Here is a 15582-nt window from a genome sequence, read left to right as displayed (position 1 = left end):
TGTATTCTTAGTTTTCTTCTAATCTTCTAATTTTCACCTTGGGCAAAGTTTCGGCCACTATTAGCTTAAGCACGTCCAACTCAATGTCATGGATGTGTCAGAACTGACTACACTTAGTTTGGACCTCGTATGCTTAACATGGACACCTGAGTGTAGTGATTAACTTAGTATAAATCGAAGGCATGTATTATAAGTTTGTTTCTAAGTGCTTGGCTTTCAGTTGGCAAGGATTTTTTGGGCACCGTCGGTTCTAGCACATCCACTTCAACGTCATGGACATGTCAGAAGGGACCCCACTTGGTTTGGACCTCGTATTCCCTACTTTGAAACCTGAGTGCAAAAAATCAACTACATCAGGGAGGCATTTTAAGGCACTGTTAGTTCCAACACGCCCACCTCAATGTTATGGACATGTGGGAACTGACTCAACTTGATTTGGACCTCGTATACTCGCCTTGGACCTCTAAGTGCTGAAATCAACTAAGTGTAAATCTAAGGAATGTATTCTAAGTTTATTTTTAAGTGCCTAATTTTCAGTTGGGGAGGAGTTTATAGGAATCGTTAGCTCCAGCATATCCACCTCAATGTCATGGACATGTCGGAACTGATGCCACTTAGTTTGGACCTTATATGCCTGACTTGGACACCTGAGTGTAGAGATCAACTAAATATAGATCTAAGACATGTATTCTAAGTTTGATTCTAATCACCTAATTTTCACATGGGGCAGAGGTTTTAAGTCATTAGCTCTAGCATGGCCACCTTAGTGTCGTGGACGTGTCGGATTTGATCCCACCCAGTTTGGACCTCGTATGGCTAACTTGGACACTTGAGTTTAATGATCATCTAAGTATATATCTAAAGCATGTAACCTAATTTTGCTTCTAAGTGCCTAACTGTTTGCGAAGGAGGATTTTTTGGGCACCATTAAATCCAACCCGTCCATCTTAATGTCATGGACGTGTCGGAACTGATCCCACTCGGTTTGGACCTTATATGTCTGACTTTGACACCTGAGTGTTGAAATCAACTAAGTATAAATCTAAAGCATATATTCTATGTTTGCTTCTAAGAGCCTAATTTTCAACTGGGGAGGATTTTTTGGGCACTGTTAGACCCAACACATCCACCTCAATGTCACGGACGTGTTAGAATTAACCCCATTATGTTTGGACCTTGTATGCTTGAATTGGACCCCTGAGTGTTGAAATCAACTAAGTGTAAATCTATGGCATGTATTCAAAGTTTGTTTCTAAGTGCCTAATTTTCAGTTGGGGAGGAGTTTTTGGGCACCGTTAGATCCAGCACATCCACCTTAATGTCACGAACATGTCGAAATTGACGCCACTTAGTTTGGACCTCATATCCTTGACTTGGACACCTTAGTTTAGAGATCTACTAAATATATAGATCCAAGGCATGTATTCTAAGTTTTTTCTAATCGCCTAATTTTCAACTGGGGCTGAGTTGTTAGATCGTTAGCTCCAACATATCCACCTCAGCATCACGGACATGTCAAATTTAACCCCACTCAGTTTGGACCTCGTATGCTCAACTTGGACACTTGAATGTAGTGATCAACTAAGAATATATCTAAAGCATGTATTCTAAGTTTATTTCTAAGCTCCTAACTTTTTATTAAAGAGGATTTTTTTGGCACCATCAGCTCCGACACGTGCACCTCAATGTCACAGATGTGTCAGAACTGACCCCACTCGATTCAGACCTCACATGTCTGACTTTGACACCTCAGTGATGAAATCAACTAAGTATAAATCTAGGGCATGTATTCTATGTTTGCTTCTAAGAGCCTAATTTTTAGCTGAGGATGATTTTTGGCCAATGTTAGTTCCAGGACACCCACCTTAATGTCACGGAAGTGTCATAACTAACCGCACTCAGTTTGGACCTCATATGCTCAACTTGGATACTTGAGTGCATAAATCTATTGAGTATAGATCTAAGGCATGTATTCTAGTGTTGCTTCTAAGCGCCTAATTTTCATATGGGAAGGAGTTTATTGGCATCATTAGCTTTGACACGTTAACCTTAATTTCATGGACGTGTTAAAACTAAACCCACTCAGTTTAGGCATCGTATGTCGAACTTGGACCCATGAGTGTAGTGATTAACTAAGTTTATATCTAAGACATGTATTCTTAGTTTGCTTCTAAGTGCCTAAATTTAAGGTGGGGAGAAGTTTTTGGGCACCATCAACTTTGGTACATCCACCTCAATGTAACAGATGTGTTAGATCTGGCCCTACTCACTAATGTCCTATTGAATATTTTGCCTAGCCATTGTAATACACACAAATTTCATTTAAACCAATAGTAAAGCTTTTTAAAGCTGGTGGATGATGGTGAGTTATGACTAACGTATAGATTTGCCTAGTTTATCCATGCACTCGTTGAGGAAAGGATAAAAGGGGCACACTTTCATATCAACTCTTAACAATTTACTTTTGCAACACTTTTATTTGCAAGAGTAAACACTTGAAAAAATCTTAGGAAAGTGTGCCCCTTTAAACACCCCCCCCCCCTCAGTGAGTGAAGTGGATACACTATGGAATCCTCTAGGCATGGCATAAATTAACATCGACTAACTTTTGAAGGCTTTACTATTAGTTTGGATGCTTTTGCACATATTAGGATGATTAGTGCACGAGGTCAGCTCCGACACATCTGTGATAGTGAGGTGGACATGCCAGAGCTAATGAAGTCCATCCTTTTTCATCCCTAGCCTAACTTATAGGTTAGGTCTAAGCTAATGCTAAGGAGAAGGTTAATGTGCAAAACATGAATCATATTAAAAATTATCACAATTATGTTCACATGCACCTATTCACATTTATGTTCACACACATACACACACTGACATGCATACTAAGCAGAGGAGGAGCCACCCGTAGCATCTCCTTGATGTTGGCGAAGCATTTCATGAATATCCGCTTTCCAGCACATCATGGCTTCAAGCCGCTGCTCCATTTCCTTGCTCCTTCGGACAACCTCTTGCAGCTAATGTACCATAGCTGACTCACGATTTGTGGCCTCTCGATGTAGTTCCTTAATCTCAGCACAATATGCAACATTATCGATCGATGCTGATGCTAGGGTTATATATCCACCCCCAAGACCTTTCACATAACCCCTTGATCGATGCCTAAGAATCTAAGTGTAGATCTCATAATCTGTGGGTTGCTGACTACCCTCAAGAACATTTGCATCCTTCTTTTAGACATCCTCTCCTATTTTCATTCGTAAAAAAAAAAAAAATGATTAAATAGCAATGCAATTATGGCATGTTGAATTCAATAATGAACTAAATAACTATAACTATAGCATAGTAACATGTTTTCTTTGAGCACCCTAGCACCACTCCCCCTACTTCCTTTGATGTGTTTTCTTATGCATACTAGATCTGCTCGCTGGTTGTCTAGTGACTGGATCGTGCTACATTATCATATCAAACTTTATATATTAACAACTCTGTATATGTAAACATAACATTTCTAATGTAATGCTATGTTAGTTGTATAAAAATTAACCCTCGATGATGCACAAATAACCTAGACCCATTACAATGTGTCGCATCTAATCTGCTTTGGTTCCCAACATTTATTCAACATATTTCCTGTAGAATAGATTTAATGAGATCATAATACACATCGATGCCTAAAAGCAGTATTAATTTAAACAAATCATATGGTAGTAAGGATCACAAAAATGTTGATACACCAACTCTCAGTCTTCATAGGAGATCTTATTGAACGGTGTTGTTTATGTTACTAAAAGGATTGAAACCATTTGAAGTAAGGCCAAGTCCAATGTTGCAAGGATCACTAGAAAACCACGTATGCATTTTGTCAAACTTAGCCCAAGCTTGCGAGTCCGCTAGATGGCTAAGGGTGTTTTCCTCGTGGAGACGTTTCTCTTTATGTCATCTCATGTGTGCACAAGTCTTTCTAGATATTTATAATCTTTGAAGCCTTGGTATCAATGGAAAATATAGCAAAATTTTTGGGGGATCTTTTTACCATTCTGTGATTAGTTTTATACATCGGTTCATCACATTATAGACACTCGTTTGCATTTTCAAATTCACCATAAAAAAGTATGTAATCATACCTACATGCACGTATTGGAGTGTAACCGAGACCCAAATCACGCATGTATGTCTTCACCTCATAAAAATACTTTGGAAGTGTTTCACCATCAGGAAATGTCATCTTGATTAGCCTCAAATTCATTGTTAGGTTTGGTGTATTCCCAAGAGGGGGGGTGAATTGGAATTTTAAACTTTTTCTTCTAGGTTAATATATTCAACAACAGTATATGCACAACCTAGGGCCTGTCTATGCAATTTCCAAATGCGTAGATAATTATAATATGGAAATTAAGTCATACGCATCATTCACTTATAACATATACGTGCGGTAAATATAGAGTGCAGAAATAACACATGATATGTTATCGGGGTTCGGCCAACTGTGCCTACATCCCCGCCTCTAGCTCGCAAGCAGGAGGATTCCACTAACAGCTCACTTAAGGGCGAAGCAACACTGTTTACAACTAGGTCAAATTATCACAGGGCTGACCTCAACCTTAACTAGGTCAATTAGTGGGGCTGACCTCAACCTACACGCCTTAACAGGACGACGCACCTAGCTTTCCTAACCGGGTCTAAGCCAATCCGAGACTATTCCAGGGCTAGTCTCCCTTTTCAGGCCCGTGCCTGGAAATACAACCAAAGTGTATTACAATGAAATGGCACAGTGATTGTGCTTTCAAGTAAAGCAGATATGTACCCAAATTCGCGCAATGATATACACCACAAATATGAAATAATATGTAAGCTCAATGTGGTCTAAGATGTCAACTCTCAAGTAGATTTACTATCGTTCTAATGAGTGCGTGAGAGTGCAAACCTTAATGATCTTTGTATCACAGGATATTCAATCTAAGTGCTCAGACAAAGATATTATCCAAACTTCATATATTTCAATCAACAAGTTTTCTCAATACATATATGTATATGAAGCTCTAGCAATGTATAAATTTGGTTTGCAAGAAGGGATATTCAATCTTTGTACTCAGCAAGAGATATATGGGTTAAGGAATATTGCAACAAAGATTTTATCACACTAGCAAATATCTCATCAAATATTTTCAAGATAAAACACGGTAGATATTTGAAAATGTTTTTGCAACCAAAGTACAAACATAATCTTCTTAAGATGTTGCAATGAAGGCGCAAATCTTAAAAGATCTATCAAAGTCTTCTTAGGATAGACTTATTAACAAAGTCTCCTAAGAACACTTAGGTTTGGCTCTCAATGAAAATAAATCAATCAACTACAAATGGGAGAGCAAACCTATTGAATATAAACACTCAATCGACTTACAGAAGATTTAGGAGATTAAAAACAGGTAAGCTTGAGTGAATGGGGATTGAATATGAGTATTATAGGGTTTTGATTTTTCAAAGAGTTTTCCCTAATCAAGGTGGCTAATCTCTGTTAATCTTTGCAAATGAACTCATATATATAGGCAAGGGAGAAAATATGACCGTTGGGGACCTATAGGGTATTATTAGAAAAGTCTAATGACGTTTAAGGCATTTTAACCCTGTTTAGAAAAATATTAACCACGGTAAAAATGGGACCAACCCGAGAGGTCCGGTCGACCAGAAGTGGTTCGGTCGACCAGGACTCAAGTAGCTCGGTCGATCGGGGGCATTTTGAACTGAGTGGTCGGTCGACCGGGCAAGGGCGATTTTCAAAAAACACCGAGGTTCGATCGACCGGGGCCTTTTTGAACTACAGGGCTCGGTCGACCAGACCGTTGGGAATTCTCCCAAGACCCTTCGGTCGACCAGGTAGTTGGAGTTCAAATCTGGTCGGTCGACCGGAAGGTCAAACTGTTGACTCCCAGGTGGTTCGGTTGACCGAGGTCAAATGATCTACAAGGTCTCGGTCGACCGGGCCTGGGTCAAACTGTTGACCCGGACCAGTTTCCGTCGACTGGGCCAAATTGAACTGAGTTGGCCGGTCGACTGAAAGTGCACCAAGTGTGCATTTCGGTCCCTTCTTGCAACATATAAACCCTATTCAAGTACCAATTACATACAAGTGCAAAGGTGAGTGTCCTAAGGTCACTTGGGGTCCAATTTGGAAACACCGAGAAAGGTGCACCCTAAGGTCCTATCTACGGTCCTTTCTCATTCATGGTTCGGTTTGAGCTTAAGTATTATCATGCATGTGATGTGTGTGAGCTTATTACAAACCAAAGACCTATTTACTATTACAGACCTTTCCTACTTAAATATTACAGACCCGAATATAAATTACAACAAATCAATTATATCAAGGGTCTTTAGAGTCTTTGTTTTCCTCCGGGTCTCCGAGTGCCATCATAGGATACTGCCAAGATAAACCTGCACATCAACTTGACAATCATTAAATACCTGAGTATTTGTCATAATCAAAACAGGGTATGACCCATAGGGTCAACATTCATGTTGAATGCACTCTGAGTTTGAGGATACATTGTCCTCGAATGAAGCAACTTTATAAAGAACTCTAATTTTGAGAACTTTTTATAGTTTGGATAAAGAAGCACCTGTGCATCCCTCATAAGATTAGCAAACGGTTTACCGAGTTGATTTAATTGACTAGGATCGCAAGGTATGCTACCTAATGAACTAGATTCAAGACCAGTATGCGATAACATTGTCATCATCCATGTCCACTGCATTCCCCCTTTACAAGTCACATAACATTTCGACTAACCCATCCGAACGTTCACCACCTCCTATTTTGGCCCCTTCATTTTTATTTTCATCATCATCACTTATAATTTTGTAATTTTCACAGTGAAACACCCATCTTGTGTAGCTATTATCCATTCCATTGTCTAATAATTTTTTTCCAACCAAATCAATATGTCGAAAAGTTATGTTTTGGAATTTCGTTGAAGGACATTTTATTCTACTTGTCAGCACAAGGACACGCAAATTCTATGAAATCATGTACCTCTTTGACATACTCTAACAAAATCCTATCCTGAGCCTTCATCAAACTCTTATCCATGTTCATTAATTAGCCTATAACATGTTCAAGTAAATGATTTTGATTATATTTCATAATGTTTATAAGACATACATTGTGAATCCTCAAATCAACCACCTTTTTTCTAAAGGGTATGAATCCTATCCCATTCAGGAATGACGCATTTACATTGTACTTGATCACTCAAATTTCTTGATCATACTCATTCCAAATTTTGGCAGCATCTCCTCATGGTTTTCCAAGTACACAAGATATGGGAAGTGAACATGTTGGTAGTTTTTCATCACTAAAAATTGTCACAACACCCCACTATGAACTCAAAGAATATAGGCATAGATACTCTTGAAATATGTAATGAGAATGAACAAAGCATAAATGATAACAACAATGTAAATACAAATTCCTAAATTGTACACACATTAGACAATTCAATAATGGTTAAAATACAAACATCCCTAATTGTAAATGAAACAAATAATTAACATGTTCCATTAATTATTAATATAGATAGTATGACTAATAATCAAATGAATATTAATTGATTTGTCTCATATTTACGATAAGACATGAATGTATAATAACGATTCTTGAATGGGTCTAAGCTTCAATGAACACATGCATATAATGAATGAAAACTTAAACAAAATATGATTTTTTATATTTTTAAATGTATTTTAATATTTTTTATTATACATATATTAATATATGTAATTTTCGATTATATATGTACGAGGTGACTCCACGTGCAATGCACGAGACTCACCCTAGTCAAATTAAGAGATTTTAAATTTATACTTCCCAATATCGCTTTAAACAGTTTGAAATCGAATTAAATTGAGCTAAAGACAAAAAAAAAAAATTCCAATCCAAGCCCACTAAGCATGCAAGGCCCAAGCAAGCTTAGAATGCAAGCCCAAACCTATGACCCATTGTGGAAATATATCTACAACCAAAAAAATAAAAGGAATGTGGAAAGAAAATATATAGGTTCACTCACATACTACGCCCGGTCTTTGAACAAACCCAATTGACGCACTAATTCATAAATATACAAAGCCAATAAGAAAAAAAGATCGCCTGGAAGCCCATTTTCGCAAAGCCCTCCTTTGTTTTAGCTTTAAGAGATATATTTAATTAGTAATTAGTAGGATGTGGATAGTAGCTAGGCGTTGTTAAAATAGTCACTTGGTTATCGGAAGGCTTCCAACAAAAGCTGGGGGTTACCAATAGGAACTTGCTTACCAACTTGTTCAAGGTGAGCAAATGCTGCAGTTAGGTCCTGAAGAATCCAACTAGAATAATGTTGACATGTGTGACCACAATAGGTGCACTATGTTACCATGGATCCACAATTAAAGCTACCATGACCTCTACCATATTATTAGAGGCACATACCTTGGCTACACAATGCAACAATGCACGGACAATGGCTACTACTCCCCATCCTTATTGCACAATGGGTTTTGCATAGTTAGTAGACAGAAGACAAAATGCAATGGTCTCCCTAGTTTTTTCTTCATGTTTATTTAAACTTTCTGCTACTTTATCATGAAATTTCTACCATGCTACTCTCCTTGTTCTTTTCTTCATCTTTCACTTCTCCTTTTGCTAGCCAGCTCTATTGTGTAGTCAAAGTTGTGACCTCCTTTGAGTGGAACAAAAATAAAATTTATAGTTTTCAGATGGTGCAAAGGCTGCTATAAGCGCAAGGAGAGATTTTATGTTCTTTAATTTCTCTACTGATATCTTTGTTTTTTAAACTTTTCATTATCTTTGCTGACTTTGTTCATATAAACATGACACATACGCATGTTGAAACTCATGTGGTAATTTGATTTTCATGTATACTCTACTAAGTATATATTGGTATTTGCTTTTATTTGCCATATTATATCTTTGTAAGTAGCTTTTATTATTTTCAATGTCATTTAAATTCCTTTTTTTTCTTTTTTCCAATATTGTTCCCATCCTACCCTGTGTCTTATTGGTTAATATGCTACTATGGCCTTAAAAAAATTCTTAAGATGAAATCTTCCCTATGAGAAAATAAAAGTGATAATAAAAGCTCAAGCTTATGCATGCTTTTAAGGGCTAATATATGTCATAAAACTAATGGTATGTGTCACCTAAATTGTGGGTATATGTTCTTAAATTGCTGATATACACGAAAATGTGCTATCTTGACCAAAAATTAATCCAAAACAAAACTCTAAACAACACATTTCATCAAACACTTCCAACTCTAAAGTAAAATAAAGAGCTCAGCCAAATGAATCAAACCTACAATTTCGGCAACGAGATGCGGGGCGTGCGTAGTGGTAGGTGGTCTTGACTGTGGCTACCATAAGTGGCAAAAGGCTGGCCGACTGTCGTCGTTTAGTGGTGGTGGCGGTGGCTCTCTAGAATATTGCACGCGGTGGCTTTTCGGTGAAGGGGATGCAAGATGGGAGAGCGAGAGAGAGCAAGGATTTGGGATGTATTGGATTTTACGTGAGGGGTGCAGATGGGATATTTAGGGAAGTTTTCAATAATGGTTCTAAAAACCGCCATTAAAAGACAACTACTAGTGACAGTTTTTAAAAACTGTCACTAAAATAAGCCTATTAGTGATGGTCGACAACTACCACTAATAATAGACTATTAATGACGGAAAAATTTCATGACTAACATCTCATAAATCTCTACTAATATTTTCGCGCAATAGTTAAAGCGAAAAAACCTGCTTTTAGTTACAAAACTATTAGTGACGAACAGAAAATCATCACTAATAATGCATTATTATTGACGAATATGAGTTTTGTCACTAATGACTTAACTATTAGTGACGAATTTGGTTTTCGTCACTCATAGCGCATTAGTGACGATTTTCCTTCATCACTAATATTTTGGTCACTAAAAGGGTCATTTTTTGTAGTGATTGTTCGCCACACGTCTTCCCCCTCCTTTCTATTTCCTATGTTTCAATAGCTTGATCAAATTTGAGTCCTTGTGGCAGTTAACACCTTCTATGATGATGATTTTTTAGTGTTTTCTTCCCCTAGTGGAGCCTCTTATGGGGATATGGTTTTAAAACCAACATCCATTTCAATCCCTAACTTGTTTTTATGGATATGAATGGAACTTTCAAGGATGATCTACAACTTGGAAGCTAAATCACCGTCAAAGATTGGAATATGATCGCGAATGACATTGGTTTAATGCACTTTAACTCGGATTGTGTCTTCCATTTAGTTCACATGTTGAAGATCATCTTTTAATCCGCTGCATGTGAGTGCAATGGCTTTCATAGTGGCCTTGCTTGCAAGATGTAAAGGAACGCCTTTGATGTTTATCCAATTTTCCCATATATTATCCCAATTTTTATGACTTAAAACAAAGTGATTCCTTTTACTAAGCTTTAAAAGCCATTTTTGTAAACTTCAGCACCCGATATTAATACATTCCCAGCGTCTTCCAAACTATAAAAAACAAAGAGCAAAAAATTGAAGGAGTGAAGTTGATTTTAAAGGCACCTTTAATTTTCCAAGCTTCCTTGCACTTTTCCAAATCTATTATATTACTTATGCCATTGTCAAATCTTTCAACAAGGCATCAGGAATTCCTTTCTTCTTTCAATTCTTTGAGGTCCGATTCAAAAAAGATTCTGAGAGAAACTTGATCTTACTGTTTCCCCCAATACAAACCTTTGGTTCTTTCACTAGAGCATAGGAATCTCTAGGTTCCACCATTTTTTAATACACCTACATTTTGGCCGAGGTTCAATAACCTCTATTTCTTGACTGTTTTGAGAAAATTCTTTAGAACTAAACATAAATAAGCTGCTTCTTCCGTTAGTCTCTTTCCAACTTAAAATCCAAGTAGTAAAACTTTTCATGTCTATTTTTCTATATTAATCTCAAGAAGGATTTGTTTCCTCCTGTAATCCAGATGCACAAATATCTCCTACTTCTCCACGATTTTAGTGTAGACCGCTTCCGGTGAATACCTTCTTGACTGATTTCCCCAAAGCTCTTTGATAACCACGAGATTAATCTGAATGATAATTTAATGATTTGGAAAAAAAATTGACTTCTTGCAGTGAATGTCAGAAAACTCAAGCTTCTCTATTCTTGTATATATATCCATCAAGGTATTCTGATTAAAACAAACTTAGTTACTGTTCAACAGTTCGCCATTTCAAGAGCATTTATATAAGATAGAAATTTATTTTATTTTAAAACTTTTTGGTCTTATTTACAAAAGACATATAATAATATTAATTTATTTTCTTTAAATTTTTTTTTGGTCTTATTTATAAAAGATAAGAATATTTTAATCGAAAAATGATTTACACTACTCAGTCTTGATTTAGTCTTGAGTGAGTTATTAGTTTGCGCGTGCTTGAAAGATACGTGCAATGTAGGCAATGTTTAAGAAGTCACTCTGCATGAAAGTGGAGAAGGACAGATAGTAGCAAGGGAGAAAGGTTGTTGAGTTACGTGCAGATATTTTTAATTATTTGGCGAAATTAATTCTCATGCGCTTGAATCTACATTACAAGTTGATGCGCTCTGGTTTGTACAATACATTAATGACCAGTTACTGTCAACTAAATCAGTGCATGCGTGGCTAATTCGTAATAACCTCCAGCTACTTTCCATTCAGTGCATGGCCGAATTTGTAATAGTAAAAATTATGATAGTCATGCGCAGAATAAAATAATTTTAAAAATATCTGGAATTTTCTTATTTCCACGCGGTTTTAAAAGGGGGAAAATGATGTAGCTTCATGTGCTCGCCAGAGCCGCACAGGTCTTCGTCTGTATGTCGTCCGTTTCTCTCTCGTTGTTCCTCTATAGCTCCCAGCTGAAGTCCTAGAGAGAGAGAGTGAGAGAGAGAGAGAGAGAGAGAGAGAGAAGATGGGAAGGGCTCCCTGTTGCTCTAAGGAGGGTTTAAACAGAGGTCCATGGACTGCTAAGGAAGACGCATTGCTCATGAAGTATATTCAAACTCATGGTGAAGGCCATTGGAGATCTCTGCCTAAAGAAGCTGGTACCTCTCTCTCTCTCTCTCTCTCTCTCCCCATATATATATATATATGTTCTGATATCCTCCAAGTACTCAGTGTCAAAAATTTGCAGGAAGCTAAACTAGTTATTACACACATATTTTGTGTATGCATGTATAATAACAAAATTAACTCTCTGCACAGTGACTTTGCGCGCATGCGCCCACACACACACAGCGGTGATACTTTACAGAGCAAATTTTGCTATTATACACGCATACACACGCATATGTACATAATTATTTATTGATCTGATGTTCAAATTACTTATATATGCATATGAAGGGCTTCTTAGATGTGGAAAGAGCTGTAGGTTGAGATGGATGAATTATTTAAAGCCAGACATCAAGAGAGGTAACATCACCCCCGATGAGGATGACCTTATCATCAGGCTGCATTCCCTTCTTGGCAACCGATGGTCTCTCATCGCAGGAAGGCTTCCGGGTCGAACCGATAATGAGATAAAGAATTACTGGAACACCCATCTCAGCAAAAGGCTCAGAAGCCAGGGAACCGACCCAAATACTCACAAAAAGTTGTCGGGTCGGGGTGAAGAACCCAAGAAGAGAAAAAACAGAAAGAGCCCGAATACTAAGAATAAGAGCAGCAAGGAAAATAGCAAAGGTCAGGTAGAAGCAGGGACACCCGTCAAGGTCCATCTCCCAAAGCCTATTCGGGTCACCCGGGTCTCGATGTCCAGGAACAATAGTTTCGATAGCTGCAACACAGTAGCAGAAGAGGGAGGATTCAGTGGAATGACGGTGGATGAGAGTCCGTGTTTTTCTCATTTAAAAGACGCAGATCGTGATGATGGGGTTGGTTGTTGTCTCCCGGGTGATCGTGATCGAGTGGATGATCTTCTTACAATGAACGGCTCAGATTTTGAATGCCAGTGCCAGTTCCCAACAGCAGGCAACACCCTGGAGAAGCTGTACGAGGAGTACCTGCAGCTGTTGAACACAGAGGAGGATCAATTGGCCCAGTTAGACTCCTTCGCTGAATCCTTATTGCTGTGATGATCAGCCTGACGGGGAATGGTAGATGCATTGGTATTTTGGCTTTTCAAGTTTCATCACATGCCTACCTTCCAACATAGTTGGAAGCATTATGTTCTATGTATAATAATAATAATAATTTATTATTATTTTTCTGATAATTCGGAGACCGCAACCATCATCATGCCACTTTGTAACCCACTTACCCATTGATGCGCCTTTGAAAATTTACCAAGGTAAACTGGAACCCATGATCTTGGGGTCACCAAAATCACAAGTTACCCTTACCACTTGAGTCAATAGGATTAGGCTCTATATATAATAATATTATAATTTTAATACAACAATAATAAGAATATTTCACTTAAATATGTATACTTTCATTTAGCCAATAGTGAATATATATAAGATATGTGCATGTGTTCTAGCCAATAAATAAAAAATTTGAGCCGGGTTTGGTTCTTGGAATGGAAGTGAGAGAATTGAAATTAATGTGGAAATAGTATTTGTATTAATTTCATTATAATTAATGAAATGTAAGTGCACTTGAAGATATTATAATTAATTATGCAAATGTTTATGAAGATGGTCATTTGGAATGAAATTGATTTTCCTATAACTTCTCAACCCGGTAGATTGATTGTAGACTTTATGATAATTATTATTTTAATTAAACAGAAAAAGAAATTAATTCCTAAAAGATTAGGACATGCCATATAAGATGAGGTAAACTACTAAAACAATGAAAACCATTTCATAGATTATTACATTGCATAACGTGATTAAAAATGTGTAAAATATGTGATATGAATTTATTAAGCATATGCATTATATATGCACATAAGGATTGGTCTTTAATGAGGAAGAAGCTAGATTAAGGGAACTAAATCAAACCTTGGCAAGTATAATTTTGCCCAATATAAAGGGTCCAAAAAGTATATAGGGGATATACTAAGCTAAACGTACAACTAATTAAGAGTGCACAAAAATGCTCACTAAGATTTAATTAGATAGCCTATTAGGCCACAATTATACACTCATACAAGAAAATGTTGACCATTTGTACCTAATTTTAACATTTTGGTTAATGTTTCGTAACATAACAACAACATAAATGATAATATGATGTTTTTTTACATCATAACCAACACTCGTAATGTGCTTTGTGATCAATGCCTATTTCCAAAAATAATGCACTAGAGAATAATTGCCAGAACAAGCATCTTTTGATTAATTTTGTTTTTTTTATCTTTTTACACTTTACCAACTTCTGAAAAGTCTAATCTAGACAATCTAAACACAAAACTCATGATAAAATATATAGGGGATCTCCTCCGCCACGTATCTGTGTGTCTGTTTCCTAAATTCTACACATTAAAAATGAATCACCCTCTTTAGATGTCTGATTTTATTGAATGTAGGATCAATTTGGCATATGTTTAACATCTAAAATATAGGTACACAAACACATGGAGGGGAACACACCTTATATAATTTCTTGAAATTCACAACATTAGCTATTTTTCTTCCTTTTTATTTCAAGGTATTTTTTTCAGTTTTCTCTTGTTAGTTGAGAGCTATTCTAATTAGTCGCTAGAGTGGACAACATTATTTATGGCTGTCACTTCAGCATGTGTAGGGTGCACAAATGTTGAGGTCACAATCCTAAGTGGTACTAGATTCTCAAGTGATTACAATGACATAAAACTTTGTTGGATTATAATCCAAATAATTTATGATTTTATTGATGGGTGGAGGGGACTCACTCAATCACTAGTTGTGACTGAAATTCAGTGAGGATTGCACACAAATACACTCAATTGATTTTAATAAATAATATGAAACAAAATACAGAGGAATTCTCAATATAAATCTCTCACTCACTAGTTATTCACCCTCTCTACATCATATATTACATTACACACACACACACACACATCTATTTATAGCAAGGCTAAAATAATATAATCAACAATGGTGACTGAAGTTGGTGAGATTTTGGTGAGGTTGCTACCGACTCCGGCCCAAATTCAATAAAGGTGGGCTGTCGGCCATCTCCAGTCAAGTTTAATTTTCAACATCCCCTCTTAAACTTGACTCTTCGAGTTTTTTCATTCTGAGCATTGTCTTTAATTTTGCAAAAGCTTCATGCTTGAGTGGCTTCGTGAAAATTTCAGCAATCTGATCATAAGTTCTGTAAGATATCAACTCCACTTCTTTCTTCATGACATGCCCTCTGATAAAATGATACAGAGTATCAATATGTTTGCTTCTTTCATGATAAACTGGATTCTTCGCAAGTGCAATCACTGATTGATTGTTGATGTAGACTTCTGTGAGGTTATTTTGAAGAAATCCCAAATACTTCAGTGCATTTCTTATCTATATACCATGACAAACAGTTGAGCAGGAAGTAACAAACTTAGCTTTACATGATGACTACGTTACAATGGGTTGCTTCTTTGATGACCA

At 36.9% G+C, this 15582-nt stretch overlaps 1 protein-coding gene across 1 annotated transcript; it reads left to right on the top strand.

Annotated features, from left to right (window-relative positions):
- Positions 1–11780: 11780 nt before the first annotated feature.
- On the top strand, positions 11781–13271 carry LOC131165377 (myb-related protein 308-like). The gene is made up of 2 exons (XM_058123112.1): positions 11781–12099; positions 12401–13271. The coding sequence occupies exons 1-2, from the start codon at positions 11967–11969 to the stop codon at positions 13129–13131; spliced, it is 864 nt and encodes a 287-aa protein (XP_057979095.1). The 5' UTR covers positions 11781–11966; the 3' UTR covers positions 13132–13271.
- The last annotated feature ends 2311 nt before the right edge of the window (positions 13272–15582 follow it).

The sequence above is a fragment of the Malania oleifera genome, chromosome 10, assembly GCF_029873635.1.
Source record: "Malania oleifera isolate guangnan ecotype guangnan chromosome 10, ASM2987363v1, whole genome shotgun sequence".
Classification (NCBI taxonomy): Eukaryota; Viridiplantae; Streptophyta; class Magnoliopsida; order Santalales; family Ximeniaceae; genus Malania; species Malania oleifera.
This window is presented reverse-complemented; position numbering and strand designations above follow the sequence as displayed.

Coding starts and splice junctions, on each gene's coding strand:
- LOC131165377 (XM_058123112.1), top strand. CDS start 11,967: ATGGGAAGGGCTCCCTGTTGCTCTAAGGAGGGTTTAAACAGAGGTCCA. Junction 12,100..12,400: donor ATCTCTGCCTAAAGAAGCTG/GTACCTCTCTCT, acceptor ATGCATATGAAG/GGCTTCTTAGATGTGGAAAG.